General features: G+C 39.5%; 1 protein-coding gene across 2 annotated transcripts; it reads left to right on the top strand.

The window, feature by feature from the left end:
* On the top strand, positions 1 to 26,563 carry nkx2.2a (NK2 homeobox 2a). 2 transcript variants are annotated; one of them, XM_055231277.1, is made up of 5 exons: positions 1 to 92; positions 7,499 to 7,639; positions 8,055 to 8,178; positions 24,525 to 24,852; positions 25,399 to 26,563. In XM_055231277.1, exons 4-5 carry the CDS (start codon positions 24,588 to 24,590, stop codon positions 25,950 to 25,952), a joined length of 819 nt encoding a protein of 272 aa, XP_055087252.1. In that variant the 5' UTR covers positions 1 to 92; positions 7,499 to 7,639; positions 8,055 to 8,178; positions 24,525 to 24,587; the 3' UTR covers positions 25,953 to 26,563. The 2 variants fall into 2 exon arrangements, with proteins under 2 accessions (XP_055087252.1, XP_033844725.1); XM_033988834.2 differs by lacking the exon at positions 1 to 92 and adding an exon at positions 1,759 to 1,855 and having other exon boundaries at positions 7,506 to 7,639; positions 25,399 to 26,469.
* Positions 26,564 to 27,510: the final 947 nt, after the last annotated feature.

Genomic DNA, 27,510 nt, shown 5'->3' with positions numbered 1-27,510 from the left:
CCCATCCGGTTTGAGGCGCACAGCCTCCTCTAATATTTTGCATAGGGGAAGTGACAGAAGGGGAAGCGTTCCATCCATCATGCATCCTCCTGGTAAGGACTTGGCCATTACACTCTGTAATGTTATTTTTTTAAAGTAAAAGTAAATGGAATAAAATAAAACTGCATAGCAGGCAAAATAGAGTGTTCAGCGTTTCTACAGAGAAATAAGGGAGTATGGGAATTTCTTATTTACACTGGACATGAGGTCTTGAATTAGCTGAAGAAGTTATATAACCAACACCAATGGATTATTAGTATTGGACATCAGCCTTTACAAACTGAATCCCCAAATCAATAAATAATTGAGTTTTTCGAAGTTTGCTCATATTCAGAATGGACACATTGCTCATATTCAAGTGCACAAATAAATAACCTACATCCATAAATAAACGCGTGAATGTATATTAGAACTAAACAATTGCACGTATCTACAGACATTTTATGATAAGGCCCGGGCTAAATCATTAAAACGGGAAAAGGGCTTTTGTAATCGATAGGGATGTTGATAGCTGCGCTCCCAGACGTAAGGGGTATCATGTGGATTCCACAGAGCCGCATTATCGCAGCATGCTTTCCAATGTTTCCTGTGCCAGTTTAGAAGGCATCGTTTATATGCCCACAAAACGTCACTTGTAAAAGTTAACAATCGACCCAGAGGTAACAAGGTGCAGTGTCCTTACAGACGCCCCCTGTCTCCCTCATACCTCTCCCCTCATCTGTCTCTTTGGTGCCACATAGAACCAGATTTGGAGCGGGACACATGGGATATATCAGTGTTACAAAAAGCCAAAGATCGCATCAAAGCTGATAAAGAATGTAATTAATTAATGTATTAATTCATGTCTGTATTTAATATTTATTATTATTATTATTATTATTATTATTATTATTATTATTATTATTATTATTATTATTATTATTGATAGCAATAATAATAACAATGGGTGCGATGAAGTGATTTTCCCGTAACACCATAATAGTCCTACACTTTTTGGCTCATTTTATGTAGTGAAAATAGCTTGATGAAGTTGAAATAGTACTGTCACTGAAGTATTTGTGAATGTGTGGCATTTTTGCTGGACTCCCCTCAGCTGGACAATCCAGGAACTGCACAGCAAGGTTATTCGTCGTTTTAATTAATGAACACTGAGCATTCTTTAGCTGCATAATATGGTCTCACGGGTCTGTAATAGTATGGGGTAATAGAGGTGAGACCACTTTGTCTTCTAACATTATGCATTTATTTCTGAGACATGGTTTGCCCAGGGTTGAGACCTTGATAGTTAAGTTTGGTTTCGCTACGTGTAACAAAGCAATAACAGTGAGGAACTGCTTTTCTCCTTCGCTCCCAAAGACAAAGGCAGACTCGCGCCCACATAAATAGATAGGCCTAATGTCATCAGCACGTCAGAAGAATACTCTCCTAGAACTTCATCGAACAACGACGTTTCATACAAAACTCGCTCTAAATTAAATACTATTCTAATTTAATTCGTCCCTCTCAATTTTGACAATTACAACAAAACACTTAAATGTGTGTTTCGTAGTCTATATTATTCCGTATAATCTATAACTCTGGACAAAGTGAGCCAGTAATGGCCCAACGGTTTATATTACGCGTGCGCGTAATTACGCACATGCTTAAAATTTTGGTCATCTTGGCTTTCACATTTTCTGTCCTTTGCACTGGTTTCATCTGTTGTCTTTGCTGACATCTGGACGGTTAAAATTCTCCTCCGCATTGCCTTAGATCCCAAACGCGTGAAGTGATCCGCGCGACACCTGACTCCCGCAAGGTGCGCAGGCCTTCGAGAGTAAATATTGGGCTAAGCTTTAAGTGGCATCAAAGCCTCCTGCAGCAATAGGCCCCAAGGCCTTTGTTTTTAAAGTGACAAGACGAATGTGCGCTCCTATTATGTCCGAGCTCTGGCACTATTCGTGGGAATGTGGAGTATCAGTTTTGCTTAATGTTTTTTGGAAGTCTTACGATATCAATTTCTGTTCTTTCATTTAGCAATCAATATCTACCAACAAAACGTCTGCATATATAATTTACTGTGCCTCTAACAAACCACCATGCGTAGATTCTGAGTAAATGGTTTAGTTCTGGCCTCTGTGCCAGATTTGATGGCAGAGTTTTATTGACAAGACTTTGTGCCTACGGTTTTGATTTAGACGTTGTTCCATAGGCTCTATATGGGAATTATTAGAGCAGGTCCAGGTTGCGTGCATTTGGCTAGACCAGAGCACACTGAGGCTAGTTTAATGCTCACTGTGTTACAATTTTCCACTGCTGAGACTTTTACAGAATTTTCTTTTCTGCCATTCACAGCTGAAACCTTTTGACTGTTTTGCTCCATCATATAGCCTAATATCAACACAGGAACCCTTTAATGAAAAGGTGAAAACCAACCTAGTAGTCAAACTAAGCCTCTAATGTAGGCGTACCCTGTTGGTGAATGAATGAAACTGTCCACCTCTTGTCTGATCATGCTGTTGTGATGTGAGGTTCTTTGTGCTATTGCTGCTCTCTGGTGAGGGGAAAAGCAGCGAGCTCACTTCTTTTATAGCCATAGACCCACTCGGAGCAGCAGAACACGCCTAATGAGGGCGTGCAGCGGTGCCATGTGAGACATGCCAGCTTTTACCAGGCGCAGTAATTGCTCGGGACTTACACTAAAAACATGTCTCATCTGTCTTCATGTTCTCAGCATTTACTATTAATGGCTACATATTAGGGAGATAAGGCATATGCTGAAAAGATCAAATCAAAGGATCAACTTCTGCAATTAACAAGTCACTGTTTACTGGTACCCACTTTTCTGTTGTCCTTCTACAGATGTATTGTATGGCATGCTTTGTCATGCGTTCTGTAAAATCTGTGTTTTCTTTCTGTTTAATTATACATATTGGGCAAAGCAGTAGTTTCCCTCTTTGAGTAATGAAGTAATGAAGTACAAAAGTAAAAGTACTGTTAAGTACAGTTAAGTAATTTTTACAGTGGATACTTTTTACTTCACTACATCTGAAGACAGGTATCTGTACTTTCTGCTCCATTACATTTTTGAACTGGACTGAAAGGTAAAAAGTACTTTTTCATCTGATTTGTTTCCGTATTCCTGCTGTTGAACAAAAATCTTCATAATTTTTTATCCATATTACATCATTAACACTTTAACAGTGTCAAAATCCTTGTGAAACTATAACTTATAACTGTAACCATTTGCCTCTGCATCTATACTTTTATTTCAGTAACCCAAACTGAATACTTCCTCCACCACTGCAATTATAACTTTTTCTTTATGACATGGTAAAGCATCACTGGTGCACTGTGCTTCCTGATTGTTCATAGCCTTTTCCTAAATGTGACACAACTGTACTAAATATAAATACTGTTGATTTTCTAACACTAGTAGCAGTGTCTTTGTGATTGAGCTGATTGTTTTACATATTATACTTCATTATATAACACTCATCTTAACAAATATCATAGAAATAAACAATCTACATTTACAATGTTTTGTCTGTCCTGAAACTTCACATTTGCACAAGATGCTATATGTCTTGTTATGCCTGAAAAATGCTTTTTACCTAAAGTTGGTACAGTCTTGCAGTCAAATTTCTCTATTAATGATGATTAGTCAGATCATGTTGTCTTGTACTTATTATAAATCATTTTCAATTACAAACAGCTAATTTTTACACACAAGTATAGAATAGCTTGAAAGCATCCAAAAGGTGTATATGTTTTCATTTATTTATGCCTGGAAAATAATTTCTCCTTTAGGATGAATAAAAGTAATTTTGATTTCTGATTCTGATGAACACAAATTCTTAAAAAATCTCTAAAAATCTCTATTTAACCCATTGTGAAATAGTTTATCCAACAATTTGTTTTGCTTGCTATGCAGACATTCTCCTATACTAGTGCCCATACAGCTTAGTTCCTTGTTGTTTGGCAGCAGAATTTCTCAGGGCTGGATCTGTTGTCAATTAAGAGAAACCTTAATTACCTTTGGCACACAGTCCTCAGGTCTCTATCCACGGCTGGTGCTGAATCATAGTAACCTAGTTGGACATCGGCCCAGAATATTGCAGTGAATGGTTTACATATGGAAAATGATATTGAGCTTGCATTAAGTTTCACACATTTAATAATATTGTTTAACTGATACATTCATTAGACAGCCCTCTTCTGTACTGCCCAATAGACTTAAGCGTGTCATCCATTTTAGACTGCATTTGTGTTGTGATCCTATTCTTGCTGCTCTTCCCTAAAATACTATGAATGTAATGGAACAATCTGGAACAGGACATTCAAGGTCTTCTATTGGCATCAGTGTGATATTGTTTTTCGCCAAAGTAGGAATCAAGGCCCCGGCAGGGTCTTTTTAATATCAGGATAGGGGCAGTGTATGTTTCCTGACAGTTGCTCCTTTTAAGATTAATGATCTTATGAGAACCGTGTGTCTTCTCTCATGAGCTAAACCTGATATCAGTCAGTGTTACCAGTATGATTCCACTATCCCAACAAAGAAACCCCCAAAGATGGATTGAATATGAAAGTCACAACATGGAGACGGTAGATGTGATGAGTTGTTGTAACAAAATCCAGAGCAACATGTGCTCTAAATATGCTTAAGACAAGACTACAGGTGCAATGTTAACTGACTGACTGAATTTATTACAGAGTCACCTATGTCTGGCAATATTTTACACTACAAAGGTAAATGGACAATTTGATTGAAATGTAATATTTGATATGTTAAATATTAATCAAATGAATTTGGGCAGACTGGTGTATCCTTCCACTCCATTAGTGCATTGACCTCACTGAACTGCTGCCAGATGCTCATAAATACATTCCCTTATTGAAAAAATGGAGCTGATGCCAGTTGGGCTGCAGAGTGGGTTTGTTTTGGGTGTTCTCGACTCAAGCTTTCACTTCTCTCACAAGAGAGCGTTGCCGGCTTCCTGAAATACATATGTATTCCCGCTAGTGGTCGTCTGTCATGGCGGAGGTCTGTTGAAAGGTGCCGAGCCCTGGTCCAGCCTTAGTATAATGCAGACCTGTTTGTCCCGTGTGTGGATTAATCAAATAGATGTGTCTTATTTGTAAATTGTCAAGGCAGGTTTTGAGCGGTGGAAAGCTGAAAGCAACTCCACTTTGCTGGTTAAGAGCGCAGTAAAGCCTGACTGGGCCACTGTCAGGAAAAGAGCCCACATCATTATTTTTTGGTCACTTGCGGGTACCTAGCCATTGGCATTTCAAACATGCCTCTGTGTCTTAGACTTGTGAACAGTTTCAAAATCCCTTAAGTATTTCATCACATTTCCATATTTGGAAAGTATTGGCACACAGCTTTTTGAAGGTTTATTATGTAGCATCAACAAATTAGCAGTGTTGTGCACAATTGGGGCTCACAGCGTGTGGCGCTGCTCTCCTCCGCAGTGGAATGGGGAGCCAGGCTGCACTGCTGCTGGTGATGAAATGTCTGACATGTTTGCACTGAGTAGGGACAGACAGGCCTGTAACCAAGCCTGGACATGCTGGCCAAGAAAAAGCCCCTCACAACTCCTGTTTTCCCTTAGCTGTATAAGGGTTCTGCTTAAGCTCAAATATGTGCTAACAAAACCCATACAGTAAGCACTGATGCACTGATAACCTGGACACATGTCATCTTAATGAATAGCCATTTACTGCCTCTCAGTACTGCCCCATTAACAAAGGCACACGCACACAGCTGATGAACTACAATCTGCAATAACTTGAAGTCATGTTAGGCTATAAGTACAGGGCCATTTAGTTTGTGGCATCTTCTTATGTGTTTTTGCTGTCAAATGCAAAGACCTATCTCTGTCTTTCCATTCTATATATATCATTCCCTAAGTCATGTCTATGTAAGCGACTAGCAGGATATTATGTGTTAATTACAGAAATGTTGAGGAGAGCACTTGACTGGACTACAAGGCGTAGTCTCCACAACAGGTGCTCATCAGACACTATTATAACAGAGGAGGAACAGAGGCACGTTGAATTTGCATCTTTGATCTTTTTATTGTCCCTACAATGTTGTGTTTTGACTCCAGGGTTGATCCCCCTTTATAATGCTAAGAGTAGATGTGGTTGCTAGCCTCCTTTTGTGTTTGCGAAGACACATGATTATGAACTGCAATAATATGAGGCTGCTATAAGAACCAATGTGTTTGTGATCAGGGCCAGATGTGCGCTGTAGGAAAATGTAAATGCACAAACCACAGCTGCTCAGTGTCAGTGTTGATGTAACCGTATTTGCATCGTGTACACCTCCATAATGGCTAATTATGACCCAAACCCCCAAAAATGATCTCAAAGACGACATTTGAAAAAGTCAGTGGACCTGTGGTATAGAGTACATTAGCTATTTACTTTGATGAACTCATCACTATTCGACTGAATGAACACAGTTTGAATTGGTAGCACTTGAGCTATAGTTCTAGGTTCCTGTTATTGTAGCAGATTTATCAATGGAAAGTCTGAGTTCTGGAAAATTGTTGTTAACAAATGTGTTGATAAATCAAAGCCCCCTATTCTAATTCATGCTACAATTATCTCAGAGAGAAGAGAGGCTCTGGGAAGGTTTTAAAGTGAGCCCATATGCTGCAGACCACAACCTGCCACCACATCTCCAAAACATCAGCAGAGATGAGTCTCCAGGCTGTAGGCTTTCCCTGAGCACAGGCAACACACATGTCCACACACACACATCCACAGATAGACAATTAACATCAAATAGAAGGACTTCCTGGAGCAGAGCAGTCTTGGCTACACGCTTCTTCATTCAAGATTTCCTAAGCTTAGAGCACTGTACTAATTCACCATGAGAATTAACAGAATTTGCATTGCTTGCTGTTTTCAATGCAACATTTTTTGTCCATACTTGCCCTGAAAATCTTGAAGCCCCTGACTAGAACACTATGCTTTTTTTGATGACATTGCTACATTGTGATTCGGTTCTCCTATTGGCCAGTCTCTGCCATGCTCTAAGTGACAGATGGATTTAACCAATCACAGTGAAGTGTAAACTGTCAGAAGAAGCTGACAGATAAAAAGATACAGGATGAATTGTGATAACAGAAACATAAGGGTATTATTATTTTAAACCACTTTACGAAACATTGTGGTCCTTATAGTAAGACATTTTTAATTCATGACTGGACTTTATGAAAAATCTATATGTATGTACATGTATGTTTTGGCATGTTTGGTTTATGCATGGTTTAAAATGATCACACTAGACATGACCATTAACAAAAAAGGCAGTCAACATTCTGATGTATAAGAAACAACTCTACCTAAATGAGCCACATGTGAAACTGCTTACTGTATATTATATATCGTTATGATTGACATTTGATGCCCATTAGAAATGTTTTGGGCTACTGGTGTAACTGTGTTTATGCCTTTGTGCTTGTAGGTCATAGTGAGTGCCAGTTCCCCCACAGTGGAGAGGCCTTTCAACGATGAGACAACCAGCTGAAAGTGATACTCCCCTGTGGAGAGTGCTCCACGCAGCCAAGCGAGACGTTATTAGCATTCTGCAGTGAAAACCTTTGAGGTAAAGCTAAAAATGGATTTGTCACTGTCTACTTGTCTTCAGAGTCATACTGAACCTTAGCCTGCTGTATTTCTGAACTGGAGCTCAGGCAAGTGCAAGCAAGCCCCAAAGGACAGACGTGATGGGCCACTTTTAATAGTTTTACCTTGGAAAAAAGAAATATTCCCCCAGCAAATTCCCCTTTTATGAAAGCTTTAAAAGGCAGTGGAGAAACGCAAGGTATACAGTTATACAGGGTCTTATCTTTGCAGGGCACCTTTAAACACACAGTGGCATAAAAGTTTTACTATGCGCCTGTCTTCTGTGGGTAGAGCAGCAGAAGTGAAAGCTTTGAAACAAACTTTTATACTGCTCTTGACAAATGCACATGGACATAACCACCACCTCTTGTGCCTCTTTCCATCCTTCTCTGCAGCACAGCTCTCCGGGTCATATTAAGTTCTCAGGTGAAATGCAGATAGCCACGATAGCATCAACAAGACAGTACCAAGCAATGACACGTTTGCAAAACTGGCCGTCGAACCAGCCGTGGGACACGGGTGAGTGGCAATGCGTAGCTGCTTGGTTGTGTCATCTGTGCGCTGCTTGTCATGACTGTTCTATACTTACGCAAGGAGGCTGTTTAAAGAAAGTCACTTAGGAGCACTAATAATATTAATAATGTTATGTAATTTAACAGTTAAAGCGCCCATTCCAAACTCATGTAGAATAAATTGTGACAGCCCAAGAGTTGAAACGAAGTGGCATGATGCTGGAGTTCCAACGCAGGAGAAGTTTATTTACCATCAGAACCAAACCCAGCACCCAGTGACATAAACTCTCAAGACAGTGTGATAATGTTGCCTATTTGTCTCGTACAGTCCTGTCTAGCTATGTGTTGTAGGGAGTATTATACCTCTGATGACATAGGCGAACATAGCAAAGATGGAGGTGGCAGTGAGGGCTGGCACAGAAATGGAATTTCACACAAATCTTTGGGTCTCCAAAGATGTTCATAGAGTCCTCAGGCGTTCTTAGAAAGGAGATGCAAACATTAATGTGTGAATTTTAATGAAGGGAAGGCATGTTAATTGCTTCTATAAAGTGTTATATAATCATTAATGATTAAGAAGAAATTATTATTAAACATGAAAGAATAGTGTTTTAGATTTTTATTATTTATTAAGTGGAAAATCCAGGCAAAAGAAAGCAAGACAAACTATTTAGACCTTGGGGTGAACTTGCCTTATTTGTTTTGGTTTACATATCAACATTAATGGATATGCAGGTAAAAATATGGGTTTTTAACTATAAATAAATATCCTGGGACTCAAGTCCAAGCTTGAACTTGACCCCTAGAACTATTAAGGTACACCCTCAGCACAAAACATTTGGCAACAGTTTTGTATTGACATTATTGTGACTACTCAGAATAGTTTGGTGAAGCAACTTTCTGCTGGTTCTCATAAACCTGCAAAGTTTAACTTGGTGCAAATCTGCCACCACCTGGTCAAATGAGGGACTTACCCATGCACTCTTCATGCTGCTATCCCCTATTTACGGCCACAATGGGAGCATATTTAAAGGTAATATATTCATCAGAGGTTTTATAAGTGTTGTTTTGTGCACAGGTGTACACAAAACATTAAAACATTAGAACTAAAAGTGAAAGTTGTACATTATCTTTTGGTCCACAGATTTAAATCAGTACTAAAACTCTGCATGCTTTATCACGATACAAATGTTCTAAATGAGAACACATTTATGTCTCCTGGTTTGATGAAAACATAAGGCTAAGCAATGGAGAACGAAACTTGTATTTTGTATTATTTTGTCCAGGAGATGGCAGCAAATGATTGAGAAAGAGTTCCCAAGTCTCTAGCTCAAGCTGCGGGATCTCAAATGTTCCATTAGTACTATTCATTTGAATTAAATATTTTGTAATGTTTAACATGTTTAACTATCTTGTGTTCACGTTTATCAAATTTTACCCGACATTACCATGAAATATAGTACCTACATAGATTTTATTTTATATTAGACTGTGCCGTCTCTAAATGTACAGTTCTGGAAGTGGCCACGGGATGGCAGTATTTACCTGTAAATCGACTTCTACCCCAAAGTCTCATTTCTCAAACGAGTGAATACTCAACAAAATAAATATGCTTATTTGCTTATATGCTTATTTTCTATCAAATGAGAATAAAACATATTCGATTAATTTCACATTTCATAACACGTCTATTGTTTTACCCTTTTCCCCATTAGCCAAGTAGCCAAGGTATTATAGTTATTATTAATAGTTATTTTTGGTGGGGAAAGAATACATTTTATTTGGTAATTAATTGTTTACTTTGTGAGTAATGATGCACAGTCCAGCCTTTTTAGTTCTGATACTGATACATTGAATTTGTGTCTTGACCAATTCCAAAACAGAAACCGAAACTTCATAATTCTTTCCTTAAAACACTAACACTTTCCTGAATATCCCTGAACCGATATCCTTGAAACAATTCCCAATCCAGTTCATTTCCTTTTCTAATGTATTATTTTTACCAGTATCAGTTCATCACTACTTGCGAGAAAAACCCATGCTTACAAAGCCTTCTCCATGATTATAGTTTGACTGATAGTAAAAAAAAAGAAAAAGAAAACTTGACCTTCTATTGTCATCATTAATCGGCCATAGCTGCATTCAATAATAAAGAATATCTCAGTCAGGGTGCACAAGGATCCACTGGGCACACATTTAGCTGAGTTCAGGCCATGATATATCTCCATTACCGACGCTGGAGGAGAGAAGTTGAAAAGAAGCCTCATGATTGATGTGACATTGCATAAAAAAAAACAGTGACAGCTCAGCCCACATTCCTCATTGGGTTCAGCCATGTCAGCCTCCCCTATTTTCCACCATCCTTCATATGCTCAAACCCGCACCCCTCCACCAAAAGTCCCAACAAATGTGCTGACACTGATCCTGTCTCCTTCACCAGCCTAATTTCATTCCATTGAGGTGTATATATCTGTGGGACAAAAAAAAAAAAAACCCTTTATATCTCGCACCGATCTTGACATACAATTGTATTTACTATTTTCTCCTTTCACAAGCCAATAAAGAGGGAGCGGTTATTGCATCAGATTATGTGAAAAAGCGTTTTATGATTTCCAATTTATAACTGGAGACTGAATAATGATACTGTTAAGAGCTGACAGGCCATGATAAATGAAGGCTCATATAAAACATATTTGGAGTGAAGAATGGCTGAGATGAATTGCAATGCTGATACAAATCCATGATAAAGAACCCTAAGAGCCACTAGAAGACTTAATAATGTGCTATTCATTTTGAAGTGATTTTGCTGGTTAATAAAAGTGCACAAATTAAAAATATATTTATTGTAGAAAGATGTCTAGGGATATTACCCCCCTCGTATCTTCCAGACTTGCACTCTTTCGCCCAATGCTAGCGTTCTGTATCTGAGGAGCTATTATGAAGTCATCCGTTTAGTTCTGTCACTGCTGACTGTGGGGCTTTGGGTGCACTGCGATTTAGAACAACTTTTCGCCTCAGCATAAGGACTGTCAACATTCTTCATACAGACAATGGGCATGACGATAAATAATGAATTCTGTATGTTTTGTCATGCATTGTGTCTTTTTTAAATAAAGAATGCACAAAATTACAAATACACAATGCAAGAGCAGGGTATTTTGTCACTGTTAAACTCAAACCCAGTTTATAGTTCCAGTAAAAATGCTGTTTTTTATTAATCCCCATTTCACGGTATCACATCATGGTCCTCATTCTCCATTTTCCATTGTGATAAACCCACTTACAGGTAAAGTGATACATTGCTCTTGCCGCAGCAGACTGTAGACTGTAGACTGTAGACTGGAGAGCTGGATCAGATCATCTACTTGTGGGGAGTGTTTCCAACATCCAGTCTTTAAGATCTGTCCAAAGTGAGGTAAGGAAGGAACATGATGTGATGTGGCTCCAGGTATTGCACCCTAGTAGTAGTAGAATAAGTAGAATAATTGTAGTAGTAAGTGCAGTGTGTAATTAAAACTCTGTGTGATTTGGTTCAACAGAAGAGAAGCTAAATCCAGAAGAGCAGTGTTACAGGCATCAGTCATAATGTTATGTCAGTTTTGTAGAGGGGGTTTAAAGCTGTTCTTGTACTGTACTGTAGCAAATTAAAATGACATTGATAGAATTATACTCAATTCCAAGTACAAGTCCCAACTGTCCCAAGGTAAGACTATCTTACTGCTGCATCTGCTCCTTCCTATACCTAAAAAACTCACATAATGACACTGCATTGCCCCTGTGATTGACCAGAGCTCAGAAAATCTGCACAATTCAGACTGTAGTTTAAAATAAGGATTCATCTTTAAACTGTTTCATTGATCAGGTTTTGTATAAAAGAGTGATTGAAAGTGAAAGTTTCAATCACCCTAACCCTAACCCATGTGTGCCATAATATTTGTCATGTATACTTCACTACACATTATTTAATACATATTTTCAAGTACCTATTTTCAGTAGGCTTTCCACCATTGCTGCTTTGTATGATTTATGCATGCTACTTGTATTTAACTGTTGTGTATTTTTACCTTAGAACATGATAAACACCACCCTGCTTTCTGTTGCATTAATGGCACTCTTCTCAAAGCTGATTTCCAACTGTTAGAAGCTTTAGAATGTATCTATACACCACTTAGTAAGTAGGTGTATTCAGCCCTGTGAATGTGAAGCAAACCCATGGTCAAGTGGTGAACTGTTTAAATTCCTGGTCAAGGAGACTCTATATGCTGGTGCCGGACTGCTACTATGTGAAATATCCACAAGCTGCTTTTCAGTGCAACATAATAGAAAACAGTTAATGCACCAGATACAATGTCCAGCATGCCTTCTTTATAATGCCCATGTCTGACCAGGCATTTTCCATACCAGGATCAACAGCTTTTTGAAAAACACTATTGTATTTGAAAAGAAGGTTATTAATGTGTTTATTTGAAGTATGAAGTACTATAAATGTGATATTGAAGACAGCAATACAAAGATTCCACACTTTGTCAAGGGCAAATAATAGACATTGTTCAGGTGGTGCATGAGATACGCACACAGGCTCATAAAGCATAACCTGTTGTCAATTTGTTGCTCGGGGCGCTACAAAAAGCAGACCGTCTTGTGCTCCACGTGACTGTTTTTTCCAGACAACACACAAATTTGAATGATAAAAGTGCAGTGCTAATGAGAAAATGTAAATGAGTGCAAGGAGCGTTAGACTTCTATTTGATGCAGAAGAAACAGAGGTGAGATAAATTAGCTGGGGATCGTGTCCACGGTGACACCTTGGGGATGCATGAAGTAGGACGGCATTGTTCAGGAATAAATGGACATGTGGAGAGGGCAGAGAATAGAGAGAGGATACATGGAGCAATAGTTGACCCTATCTAGCCGTCAGGCATTTAAGGCAGGTTTTGTCTTTGGTGTGCATCTACATATCAACAATGCATGTGTTACATTATATACATCCAATCAGAAGCTATAAACTGCTGTATTCACACAATCTTTTTTCCAGATTTGGTGCAGTATTATTATAAAAAGGGTAGTGGTAGCAGTGAAAAGTACATTATTAGTACTAATACTATTAGTCAGTGATGTTTATTATAGTCAGTAGTTTTGGTGCTGGTTTCAATATGTCATTTTAACATTTAAGTAACATTTAACTGAGTTATTTTATTTATAATTATGGTTTTGTCCCTAGTGGGGCCAGTAATAGCAGTATGTATATATTGTAATATGTTACTAGTAATGGTCATAGCTGCTATATTACTAGTACTAGTACTTTTACTTCTACTCATATATTTCGTCAAATACAAGACCTTTTTAAATATTTTGTCTCTGAAAAAGTATGATGGTGATCTGAGAGTGATAAGGGAATGCTTTGTGTCACAAATGGGACTCTCAGTACATAGCAAACAAACAGAAGCTATAATAAGAGTGTTTAGAAGGCCTATAAAAATTGTGCTTCTTCCGCTGGACATCCCCCTCCTTGAGATGGTGATGATCTGTGATCACCTGATGCTTCCGGACACAGGGAGGGCTAAGCTCTTGACGACCTCTTGAAGAGAGCCTAGCAACAACCTTATCCCTGTGAACACCCACGCACTGGCACCTCACCCAGCCTCCCCCAGGCCTCCCACAGTTCAGTCCTTGGTGAAGACACCAGGCCAATAGTGAACAACGGGCTCTGAAAGGGCCCCGGACCAGCCTTTGTCCAGCCCCTACTGCACATTGTCATTGTTTACATAGCCTTTTAAAGCTGTATGTTTTCTTGTCTCTTAATTGCATTGGCCTCTGCTGCCCCTTGGTCAATCAATACCCTATACGCAATGACATCGACAACTCAACTATTTAACAAGGCCAGGTGATGACTAGCTCTACCTAGTTGTGTTTTCAGGGCTAATCTATCTGTTTAGATCTCGCTATCAGGCTTACAAGCCATGCACCTTTCTGTTTAACTAGCCCATATGTCTGTGTGTATTTTGGGGAGGGTGTGCTTATGTCAGCTGTCTGGTTTGCATGCTGTATTATGCATAATAAGTTTGGCCAGTTGATTCACCAATTAGGGCCATCAAAACAATTTTGGTGACCCTGGCCTTGGAAAGGGAAAGCGAGTTGACATGCCTTGAGTATGTGTGACCAAGCACATTAATCAGATGAGGTCTAACCCTCTCCTGTGTCCAATTCAACAGTGATTCTCTAGTGCAGTAGCACGGCCATGTTTAAACAGAGCATGACTTAATTATCTTTTTGTGTACTTTAATAAGGAGACATCCGAGTGTTTGATGGCGGAATAGCATGCAGTGATATTATCCTCTTCATTTAGTGTAATTAAAACATAAATAATTAAACAAATGTAACTGCTATGCAAATGTGATGTATTAGGGTGTGGTATAAGAGGGATTTTTCTTTTCTCTCTTTTTTTTCTTTTTGGCTAAATGGACACCATTTAAAGTTGACCTTTGGAAATGTTAGTTTGAATGCAATGTGATGGTGCTGTTTAATTTGAAGAGGTACTTATCTCAAAGTCAACATCTTACTTCTGTTTTCCGGACGTGCACTCACTCACTGTATATTAGGCAGTAGCCTGGCAACCACAAGAGTAGGGCCATAGCAAATGGATATGTTTGCAATATGACCGAGCTGCTTACCACTGACCCTGGCTGCCATTTTGTGTCTGTCCTGGAAAAGTGTCAGTGCTAAACGGTACCTTGTCTCAGCAGGTGTGCCGGGATGGAGGGCCACAGGGATACGGTCATCAACCCCACACTGTGCTCGCCTGAATAATGGGCCATTAGAACGGCGGTACGTCCTGTATGTGTCTCTGAGATAAAAGACATAATTATCTTAAAGAGGTAGGATGTGCTGGTGTACTGTTCCTCAGCTGGCCTCCACAGCTCAAACTCACAGCATCATTTCACCATTAGGGGGCGACAGACAGTTGTTTAGTCAGTGAATGCCCTGACCTTACCACACACATCCCCATGACTGCTTTTCGGATGGTTTGTTTGGGGAAAAGTATTGAAGTGCCTCAGTTGTATAGTTATTTTGATGTGAAAGATAGTTTATTTTATTCACCCAGTCAAAGTTAATGGCATTACGTTTTAAGAACATTTGTATGAGATTGTCAATGCCATCCACAACAACTATTTTAGATAAAATTTTAGTTACATTTAAACATTTGAATAGGAAATTAATTAGATACCTAGATGATATGACTAATGTGCATCTTTTTGGACAATTCCCATTTTTTGTAAATTGCATAGTATCATGGTAAACAGAGAGGAGGCCATTTATAAACATGTGGCTTGCTAATAGGAGGAGTTGTCCTTTTCAGTCATGCATTGTGGGTTCCTTTGCTTTTCATAATTCTAGTTCAAGAGAGACTTGCCATGCTGTCAATGGAAACGTGGATAGCAAATTTGGAGTGTTTTTATATCAACTAAAAAGATTGCCAATTAACGATGAGTTCATTCATTTATTTGCCCTTGGGTTTTTTATTCCTCAATTGCTATCACCTTATAAAAGCATCCTTTTAGTGGCAACAGAATAGGAGCCCATTTTTGTGACCTCCTAATGCATTTCCAACCATCTTCACTGCCTCAAAAAAGTTTGAATCTCTCCACAAAACATGTTAATTGCTATCAGAGGCCCGGTATAAAGAACATATCTACACGTTAATTATCCAAATATGGCGGCAACCCATCTGCAGGGAGCCATTGAAATTACTAAATTGTGTTAATGTAATTGTGTTCTCCTTTTCGTCTTTCATTTTGGACACATTGTTAATCAAAAGGCTTCAGAAATGTGCAGATGGGTAATCCTTGTGTGAGCATGGAGCAGCCTGGTTCAAGGTGAGTGTTTCATGTCCCCAAGCCCTTCTGTTCGCCCCATTGTGCCGCTAAGGTGACATATCCTAACAAGACACACGCCCACAGCAACTCGGGCACCCCAAAATCTGCCTCTGCCAGTCACCACACACTGTAATGCGCACAAAAGGCTGGCCTTCACTGTCTCATTGCAAGTTACTTTGGCACTGTCCATATAATGTAGAGATCTAATTCTCAGACAGGTGTAGTGCTTTTGAGGGAGAATGGACTTGAATGTGCCGTGATAGATTCAGGTGCAAGGCAAAAGTAAGTTCAAAGTGATGGAAACTCAGTATCTTTAGAAGTATTTTACTGTATTTTTTTTAAATGAAGAATTTAAATACAAATATGTCTTATGCAATGTGGATGGTGTAGTAGCAATGAGCCAAAGCAAAATGAGTCACTTGGGTCTGGATCTAGATCAATACTAATACAAAAATGAACCAAAGACACCAACTTCAAAAAGCAAAATACAAATTCATATTTTTAATATAGTCACAAATCTAGCTGTGATTGTAAGGCTTGTATTGAAATATATCTTTGCTCTTAAACATTGTGTTTTTAGAGGTAAATTCTACATTATAGTCCCAATGCCATAAAATGTGCTTTATATTAAGCATATTTCATGATAGTTTCTGTTATGTTTTCTGTCAATCAATAGCACAAAACAAATGAAATAGTTACTATGTGGTGTTTATAAGACACTCAAACATCTTGCATACTTACTTGGAGACACATAGGCTACATATAGAAATGGATATGTTTTCACTTCTTCTCCTCAAGGCAATTATCATGTGATTTGATCTATTTCTCTTTCAATAAAAACAAGGTTGAGTTTGAATATTACTATGGAGTATAAACGTCAGATAATGTTAAATGACTGTTTGCTTTCAGTTGTTATCTTGTATAAACTTGATTTCGTGATTGATTTTTTTAAATGAAAGGAGAGGATCTATTACAGATTCTGTATGAAAACACCTTCATAGCAAACACTTCCAACTATCCAAAATCTTACACCTTTCAGTCCTCGAGCGTGCACTGAAGTCGAGTTTTTAGTGTGACAGAATAAACCACTTTCATTCATGCACTTTATCAGGTTCAAGTATCCACAACCCAGCAACACTCTCCTATATACTGTTCTTTTCTTTGCTAACGCTTACCTTTGCTGTGCGGTTAGCTACTTTCATTGATCACCATTTCTATGTAAAGACGTATAATAATGACTCTGTCTTTACTTCCTGCTGAAGATCTAAGAGTTCCTGTCTTCAATGAATGTCTGAGATAGGTGTGGTATGTTTCCCGTAACCTTGAGACACCCCTCCTCTTCTTCATATTTTGTCCATTACACACTATTAAAATACAAGAGTAATATTCCATTTTTCCTTATGTCACAATGGAGGCACTGCTGAAGGTAATAGTCAATATCTCTGAAGCTTTTGAATCTTTGCTCAAAGCTATTGTGTGCGGCCAGTGTAAAGGCAAGGACAAGCCAGGAACTCTTCTTGTAATGATCTGCCCTTGACTTGTGATACATTTGATTGTTTTAAATCAAATCTATTGCATTTCTTAAGTCTTTACCTTTTTCATCAGTCTTCAATATCGAGACTGTGGTTTCTCTCTGTGTCTTATTATCTAATGCATATATTGGGCAACACAATTTAATGTGGATTTCAAATGGAATATGCGCATATTACCACACAGTAGCCCACAGCAGAACTAACCCAGTCAAGTGACTTGTTTCCCTTACAGTGGAAAAGAACCCTGGCCCTTTTATACCCTGCTATTAAAAGAGAAAACAGCTTCACAGTAATACACCTGGTCTCAGCTTTACAATTTGATCTCTGTAATTTACAGCTTTTACGTTTGAAGGATCCATCCATTATTCTTTATTCGCCGCTTTCCCATCAGTGGTTATAACATCCACATTAGATGCCCTTTCTAATGGTACCTGACTCAGCCGACATACAGTTAAGTGAAAATTTTGATTGCAACAATTGTCCATTAGCGTTCAGTGCTGACAGCTTTTACAACGTGTAACCTTGGCTGGGGGCATTTGCTTTGTACCCACATGCCACAGGGCTCAAATGCTCACAGAACATGTCAGCTAAGTACAGTAGTTTTGGCCCCTAGCCTCTGTTGCAGAGTTAGCAAACAGCTACTGTATATGGCTCTCCAAGGCCAATGGCTGTCCTTGCACCACATGCTAGCACTGCAAAAGAGGTATTCAAGTTATTCATGTCAAGTAATACCTACAAAACACTTCCATGCAGTCCATAAATCTGATATTTTGATGGAAATGCCCGACATTTCATAATTGCTCTAAAGGAACTTTTTTGGCTACTTGGTTGGCACTTTGACACAGATCACTACTTTGAAGTATTTGTTTCTCTTCTCCTCTTCAGGAGGTAACAGAGCAGGGGACCAGTGTTAACTTTGCCACCCTACACTCTATAGCTCCTCCAATTCACAATTCATTATTGTCATTTAAGAAATGTTTTTCTCACCAGGATATTACTTTTTTGTTCATCACTCGTCAAGGGATAAAAACACCTATTCACTTAAAGCGTTTATTTGTGGGAAAATACGGCTAAGCCTTTTCCATTGATGGGGAAGGCTATCATCATGTATGAATCAAGTGAGTCCTCAGCTTTAATTGAACTTTGTAAGTGTATCTTCCGTGAAAATCAAGCCAATCTTGGTATTTATGCGTAGAGCAGCTTTACCTCTTATAGCTTCTGTTGAGTGGGCGATACATTAAAACTTGAACTGATTGATTTCAGGATGCCATGCCATCAGTGTGCTCACGCAGTCCTAACTACATGTGAAGTATTAGTCATCAGGCTTTAGGCCAGGGATTGATAATAGCTTGACCGACAAGGCCTATCTTACCCATCCTTTTCAGGGGGTCTTGTATTTAACACCAGGAGCACTTGTGCTAAATCTCAAACACCACAAGTGTATTCACTGAGCACCTAAGTGGAAGGCTTTTTCTCTGCTGTGCAACTCATGAATACATTCCAACTCTAAGTAACTGCTTTGTCCTAATGTGGAATTCAAACGAGCTATGAGGCCAATTTATTTATTTGTATTCGCTGCGTCTTAGCGCTACTCTTAAAGGCGGAGATAGAAGGTGGATAATCTGTCTTTCATCAGCGAAGTGGCCCCGGCACAAAACCACAACTAATGTATTCACTATTGATTGATGGTCGCTGCTCTACCAGGCAACACCTTCATTATCACACATAGATACCAGGCTGCCCACAATAAAATCATTGTCTTGATTTAAGTCATCCAGCCCCCAGGTGCCAAAGCTGCGTAACCGCTTAAGGTCGACGCGCTTTCTGGCTTTTTACGCGCTTTTGCGCAGATTATTTTTTCGATAATTAGGCTATTATGTTTATTTTATTGAAAAACAATAATATTTTAAAACACCTAAATGCTATTACTCTATGGACGCATTACGTGCCTCTCCTTAAGCACTATTCCATATAGCCTAGACACTTACGTTAGGTAATTTTAAGTTATTTGTTTAATTGGAGATGAACTTTAACTAATATGATCCACAGAGTAGATGCACTCGTTCTTACTTCATTTTGATCTTTGGAGACATATTATGTCCGAATCTAATAGTGTTAATAATGCCCTGCTGTCGTCCGTGGCCTTCGACACTGTCCTTTCCATCAGCACGTCAGATCCGCACAGCAATCATTACGTGTTAGTTGTGCGCCTCCAGGGACCTGACTCCTGAATATTGAATGAATGACAGTGACCTCGGTTATCAATCACTGTATCTTCGTATCTAATGTAAACGTAACTGTGGCGTGTATAACATGCCACATCTGTTATTTGGGTTGTGTCGCGTCTTGGTTACCAAGCGATTTATTAGTGCGCCCGGTGTGAAGATAATAGAGTGCAATATAAAGATCAAGCGGCAGCGCTTCCATAGTGTCACAATTACCTTTTAAATAGACCGGTGTAACTTTGCTATTCACGTACTGAGGACAGTTTCGAAACCAGCACAGACTGATCCACAGCCACAGGCGAAAGCGCGAAGAGTAGTGTTGTTTGCGCTCAAGACCAATTTATTGCCGATGAACATATGGCCAATATTTTGTCTCACGTCACAGCGAGGGGGAAAACAAACAGTGCAATGTCAGCGAGTCAGCTACAGAACGGCCACTTGGCCAGCTATGCAAACGCTCTCCGACAATATGAGAAGAGGTCCTTTCTGGGTATATAAACCACATCAGGCTTATCTGTGCGCGCACTCCTGGTCATTTGGAGATATTTTATTAACTGCAGAGCGCGTGCAAACCTCGGCTATAGAAACCCCCTCTCTGTCTATGGTAAGCACCAACCTTGGTTCGGATCGGTTCTATTATTTTTGTTATACTTGGCCTACATTCTAAGTTGGTCTGTCTAATGTTTTAAACATAGTTTCCTACGATTACTGAAGCATATGCCTGCGCACTGCGGCTGGACAGGCCTGAAGCATCCACACTCTTACTTGCAGCCACTTCAGTAACTAAACTGCATGCTCAATATTCTAAACAGTGACATGCTTTAGGCTATACAACTAGAAACTCAAAGTGTGAGTTAAATTACCTGCCTCGAAGATTTCCTTCTATGTTCTCATAATTTCTGATTAAGTAGGTCTTATTGGTGCACCTCCTGTTGTTTCTTAAAGACACCGGTAGAGACCGCTAGAGCTCTACAGATGTCAACAGCTGTTCGTGTTACGACTGCACTCAGACACAGGCTGTCTTCTAAGAAGCACTCTCTGTCTGTACTTGTGCCATCCACACTTCTCTTTATTTGTTTATGTACTAAATATCACAGCACCAGTGTGCTGTGCACGCACCAAGTTACGGTCACTGCTCTACAGAAATGTGAGGTGATTAAAAATTAATCAAGCCTTCTACTAGGCACCGTACAAGATGCTACAGCATGGCATGAAATTCGCCGTAACAAATAAACTGGTGGTTTAACAAATAAAGGCATCTCCTCAGGCTATGGCGCGATAATCTGCCGGTGACGTGTTTGATCATTAGCGAAATGGACACGAATAAAAGCCGTATACCCGGGAGGGAAATGTGGTGATTTTCAGTAAAAAACCAAACGGGCTCCAAAATGATTTCTACCCGCGAGGCAATTCTCCCCAGGCCACGGCTTAGCCCCATAAATAACGCGTCCGGATTTACCTGCATATTATATATAGGCTTTAATCATACAAGGAGGAAATCGCTCTTGTCACTCTGTACATTTATCAGGCGCGCCCTGGAGCAGTCGGGGTTACCTTTATCAAAGCCCAACTCTGCGCCGCAGGCATCCAAATGCACTGAGAGCCCGCGATTAAAAGAAGCCAATGATCAACATTATTATAAATTCTCCCGCGGCATTCTTATTTGTGCATTCAATCGGAAGATTTATTTAATCAAGAATATAAAAAGCTCTTTCTCTAGTTATTTTGGAACAATCGTGGGCATGATTTTTAGGAGGGAATCATAATTAATCAGACTGGTGCTTTTGGGGGGTTCATCCGAAGAAATTAATTGTTTTTGTATGACAACATTGTGCGGTAGGCTATTGCAATTCTGGGATCAAGAAGAAAATACGCCACCCAGCTTTGTTTTTTTAAATATATTTGTTAAATTGAAGCACTGGTGATATCGTATAATTACAGCTGTCCTTAGTAACATCTTAAGGTTATTTTTACGCACAAAGAGTACAGCACACAGATCTCCCAGTGGATCGTTTCCTGTGCTGTCTTGGAGTGACAACTGGACCCTAAAAAGACTGGATCTGGCAGCGCGTTGCTTTGTCCTTTAAATCCTGATGCATCTGCTGCTGGAGGCCCAGTGCGTCAAGCCCCACACAATCACAATAAACACTACCACGTACTAATTCCGTCAACTGAGTAGGATAAAGTAATCCTAGAAGCAGCAAGTGACAATCTGTAAGCACGATCATTTTAATTACTATTGACATTCATTAAAATAAATATGATCTATAGGCCTATATAAAATTATTATTATTATTATTATTATTATTATTATTATTATTATTATTATTATTATTATTATTATTATTGCTGTTGTTGTTGTTGTTGTTGTTGTCACTGATGTTGTTGTTGCTGTTTTAAAATGCATTTTACATTATTATTGCCCTGTATAATTTTCAGACTGTAGCGTCCATTGTCAAAGCGAAAAAGTGCGCGGCCTGTTTGAACTTCCTGAGAAAGTAAACAGGTAAACACACAGTGATAGGCTCTCCACGTGGAGGATGTCCACTCCACTCCCTGCACACGTTCCCCTCTTCTCACCCACTGATCAAATAACCACCCCAATAACTACAATCCTATGTCCTAACGAGTGCATCCAAAGACAAACCCCTACTGTAGGCTATGTCAGAGAAAAGAGCGTCCCGGGCGTCTTCAGCGGTGCGTGACAACTCTGTAGTTTTCGTTTGGATGCGCTGGGCGTCTTTTTAAGCCGTGCGTTACTTGTTGTGGTTCAGGTCAGTAACCTCTCACTCGCTTTTAGAGGATCAGCCGCAGCTACTTTAGCCATATGCGTTAAACTCAATGGACTCTTTGTGGGATGTTGTGATTAATTCTTCCAGGACCTAGTGAAATATTTACCACTAAAGACAGATAGAATGTTAAAAAAAGCTTGTATATAGCACGACCACAATGATGATGAAAATGTGTATGTCCACATTTTTATTATTATTATTATTATTATTATTATTATTATTATTATTATTATTATTATTATTATTATTATTATTATTGACAGTCTGCTGGTAATGGTAATTGCTCTCCAGTGTGTATGTGCGTGCACGCGCGTGTGAGATGAAGGACTTTCCTTAATATTGTGGAGGGATCCAGGAATTGAATGAAGAGATAGTCCATTGAAAGCGGTTGAATGCCATGACAACTCGGAACAACCTCAGATTTATTCCAAACAGTTAGAAAGCATTGTGCGCGGGGCGTCAATCATCTATTATTTGGGCCCTGAAATAAATGCAAAAACTGCGAATGCACAAAAGCTTCCAACAGGAGCCGGACATTTGTCTACATTTCCTCCTTTGTCTGCAGCTTAGCAATCGGTTTGTATTTGTGTTTGCCCTGGTCCGACCACCCAGGATGCGCAGGGGACTTGGTCAAAAAAACGCTGGAAACATTGTCACCCACATCACATACTGGATAGGACGCGAGAGAGGGAGGAGAATGAAGGGGAGAAAAGTCTTGAAGGGAAGCGAAAATAAAGTAAGCAACAATGATACTGCTTTTTCAACAGGCAGAGTGACAAAGACAAGATGGACTACATTTTAGGGATTCTGTAGAAAAGAGGAATAACACTGAATACACAGACATAATTTTCAGAAATGTGCTCGGAGTAAAATTGTTCAAGTAAAAATTCTAAACATTGGATTAGTCATACCATACTGCAAAGATCCACATGCGTTTTTAAAAATAAATAAATAATGATACGAAATATTATTATTATTATTATTATTATTATTATTATTATTATTATTATTATTATTATTATTATTATTATTATTATTATTATTATTATTATTAATAATAATAATAATAATAATAATAATAATAATAATAATAATACTACATAGGAAATATAAAAGACCATTCATCATTTAATAATCATGTCAAGCTAAATTCCACTGTCAGTTCACCTTAAATACAACTGCAAACAGATCCAGTCACTTGCCTTAAGCCACGGACAAAATATTGACACAAAAGGTTTACATAAATTATCTGCCAATATTTCACAATAGCCACTCACATATGACCCAAGTTGTTTACAACATAATCATCATCAAATCTGAAATCTGGTTTATATAGCCTATCGACTGTCTGCGTAAAATACTAAGACATCAGCACTTTCTTAAAACGGCCTTTTAAAGTATTGTGCGTCTAAAGCTACTTGGAGGTTCTTTGTATGTAAATAGGGTGTAAAAAAGGCCCTCCCCGTCTTTGTAATTAATTGACACGTTATACCACTCATCATGCTCTGAAGCACCAATGGTAGAGGCTCGGATCTCCCCAAAACCCACAATTTCACATCTGCAAACACTGTCTTCATCCACTTGACTCCTAAGACCCGCCCACACGTGGCCAACCTTTCGCGTTTTTTAATGCTTTTTCACTGCAGGTTCATGTGTTGAGACCAACCTTATATGGACTGATCGGACAAGGTAATGGCTTATTTCCCTCTAGCACCCAGCAGTAGCACAGTATCCATGAGCCGCATATAGCACTTGAGCCACTTTGGCATCCTTCCTGGACTTACGGACACTGAGACCTACTGCTCGTACTTCGCCTAGGCGATGGTTATCCTTCACAGTGGCGGCTTTCACAGTACCTCAGCGTAGAGCGAGTCTTCCTCTCTCGATTGCTCCTGAAACATTGCCTCTTCTTCTTTTTGTCTCCAAACAGCGGATTCTCCGACGAGCTGCTGCAGTCGCAACTTTTTCCCGCATCTTTCTCCCTCAGCAGAATATGTCGTTGACCAACACAAAGACGGGCTTTTCTGTAAAGGACATTTTGGACCTTCCTGACACAAATGACGAAGAGGGATCTATCACCGGAGCGGAAGAGGACACGGAGGGCTCGGAGACCACATCCACGACAAAAACCACTGGAGTTTTGGTGCAAAGTCCTTTAGAAAACGTTCAGAACCTACCTTTAAAGACACCCTTTTATGACAGTAGTGACAATCCTTACACGCGATGGCTTGCTACTACGGACGGCATCCAATATTCATGTAAGTGACCACTTAATAATTTCACATCTTTTGTGTTTTTCAGCACGTTATGCTTATACTGGCTTTTGCAGTCTTCAGTATCCCACCCAAACGGTGCACTTGGGTGGGCATCCATCTGCATGCATCATCAAACTGTGCGGTCCTTGCCTTTTACTCGTATAGTGCTTTAAGGCTCATGTTCACATTTGTAGATTTTATACAGTCTAAGATTTAAAACTATTGGACTGAGATGTTGTAATGGTTTAGCTGGTTTGTTAGGTGGAAAGTATAGGGATTGTATAGGACTGCATTCTATGGGGATTTAGGGGCAGACAATGCACGTGTGAATGCTTCACTGGTTTTCCCTTTAGCTGGGATTTGGGCTCCTCCAGATTTTAGTGTTAAATTGGCAAAGTATTTGAAATAAAATATAGACTATAGATCATTTTTTTTAACATAATGTAGTATAACGACTATTTACAACAGGTTATGACTTTGTATTGGAAATAACTTTGTATCATGACCAACATAACATTTTGACAGTATTTCTTTCTGTCCTCGGCGCAGTGCATGGCCTCTCAGCGAGTTCGCAGGACTCTGCCAAGTCTCCGGAGCCGTCTGCGGACGATGAATCCCCGGACAATGACAAGGAAACATCCAGCAGCGGCGGCAGCGATTCGGGCAAGAAGCGCAAAAGGAGGGTCTTGTTTTCCAAAGCGCAGACTTACGAGCTGGAGCGCCGCTTCAGACAGCAGAGATACCTGTCCGCCCCAGAAAGGGAGCATCTTGCCAGCCTGATACGCCTCACCCCGACCCAGGTCAAGATATGGTTCCAGAACCATCGGTATAAGATGAAGAGAGCCCGAGCCGAAAAAGGTATGGAAGTGACCCATCTCCCCTCTCCCAGGCGGGTGGCTGTCCCAGTCTTAGTCAGGGATGGAAAACCGTGTCACACTCTTAAAGCTCAGGACTTGGCGGCCACTTTTCAGGCCGGGATTCCCTTCTCGGCTTATAGTGCCCAATCACTCCAGCACATGCAGTATAATGCGCAGTACGGCGCGGCCACGGCACAGTTCCCCTCAGCACATCACTTGGTGCAGACGCAACAGTGGACTTGGTGAGATAAATTATAGACACTGGCTTTTGGCTCTTTGGAGGCACAACATAGGGCGTGTCAACAGAGGCAGAGATAAAGAAAAACACAAAAACAAAGAGACATTACATTTTGCAGCTTGACTCATATATATACTCCCATTTTTATCGGGGCTCATGTGTGCGCCGTGTTTACATGTTTTCGTTAAGAGAACTGGCTCCAAACCTCTCCCTTATAGATTTTATTAAATTTGTCAATGCTCTTCTCGTGAACTTTTTTGTAATTGTGTGTTGGTTGTAGAGATGTTTTTTCTCTTTTTTGTTAGCCCACTTTGTCCCCTCGTGTTATTATCGGCACGTACAAACCACTTTGTAATTATAGATAAAATAATTTCTTGCTTCTTTTATGGACCGAAAAATATTTATGGCCATGAATAAACATTGGCAACTTTTCAGCTCTTATTCTTATTGTTTTTATTTTCTGTAAATAGATTTTGGGAGCGCTCGAAACGTCAGATCTGGTTAAAGAGATTCCCAGTTTTGAGAAAGATGGAGAATTCTTGTAAATAATACTGTGGTCGAGAGAAGACTTATGATTTTTTTAAAAATACCTTTTTTAATAAAATGTGTGCTTCTGATCATATAAGTGTCTTGAGCTGCTTTTGAAAGGCGCATAGGAAAACATTGTGAAACGCGCGTTTTAGCAAATAATTGGTCTTAAATCTCTTGCGTACTTAAGCCCGTTTTCAAAAAGGCTAAATTAATCCTGGGAATATATTTTGACAATCCTAACGTGTCACTAATAAAGAAGCCAAAGTCACTCAGCAATGGGACTAAAACCCACTCACTTAGCAGAAGAGGGCTCCAGCACATAAGAAGCCCTTTGAGTGGAAAGCTCTCCTTTTTGTCACCGTCCATGGCTCACCCGGCCTTGGCACATGAGAAAATCGTTTAATGCAATAACTTGTTTTTGTTATATATAAATGGCGAAAGAATAATCAATGACTCCCTTAGCTTCTTTGTTTAACGGCGGCCACAGCGCGTGAAATACATACGCCTTTAAGAGCAGTAATTGTGTGTGGAATAGATCCAGCATCAATAATATTGCGTCGCCTAAAACGCATGCCACATAAGTAGACTACTGGATAGATTGCTTGCAGTGCACACACTAAGCACAGTATCTTGAGTAAATATGATAACACGGTTGAAAAATCTATGCATTTGTCCCACACAATCTCTTGACAGATGCTAGAGTCGCCACTATCATCGGCGAACAAACATCTAAATTAGGCGGATTTGCTAATTATTTACAGAATTGAATCTCAAGGGGCTACTGCTTTTAGGCACAAAGGCTTCTGTGTTTTACCACTGGTTGAACTTCTAGGCCAAAGCACTCACGGACGTAGACGGACAAAAATAAAAGAAAGGACAAATTTATGATCGCGCAAGAATCGCATAAATGTAGCTGCCTGTGTCATTCGTGTCATTGTATCACTAAAATGTTTTGACACATTACCATTTTAAATTATGTGGACACTGCAATTAAAGATACAGCTCAAATGTTGCGGTGCGTAATAGTCGTGCGTA

The sequence above is a fragment of the Periophthalmus magnuspinnatus genome, chromosome 22, assembly GCF_009829125.3.
Source record: "Periophthalmus magnuspinnatus isolate fPerMag1 chromosome 22, fPerMag1.2.pri, whole genome shotgun sequence".
NCBI classification, from domain to species: Eukaryota; Metazoa; Chordata; class Actinopteri; order Gobiiformes; family Gobiidae; genus Periophthalmus; species Periophthalmus magnuspinnatus.
This window is presented reverse-complemented; position numbering and strand designations above follow the sequence as displayed.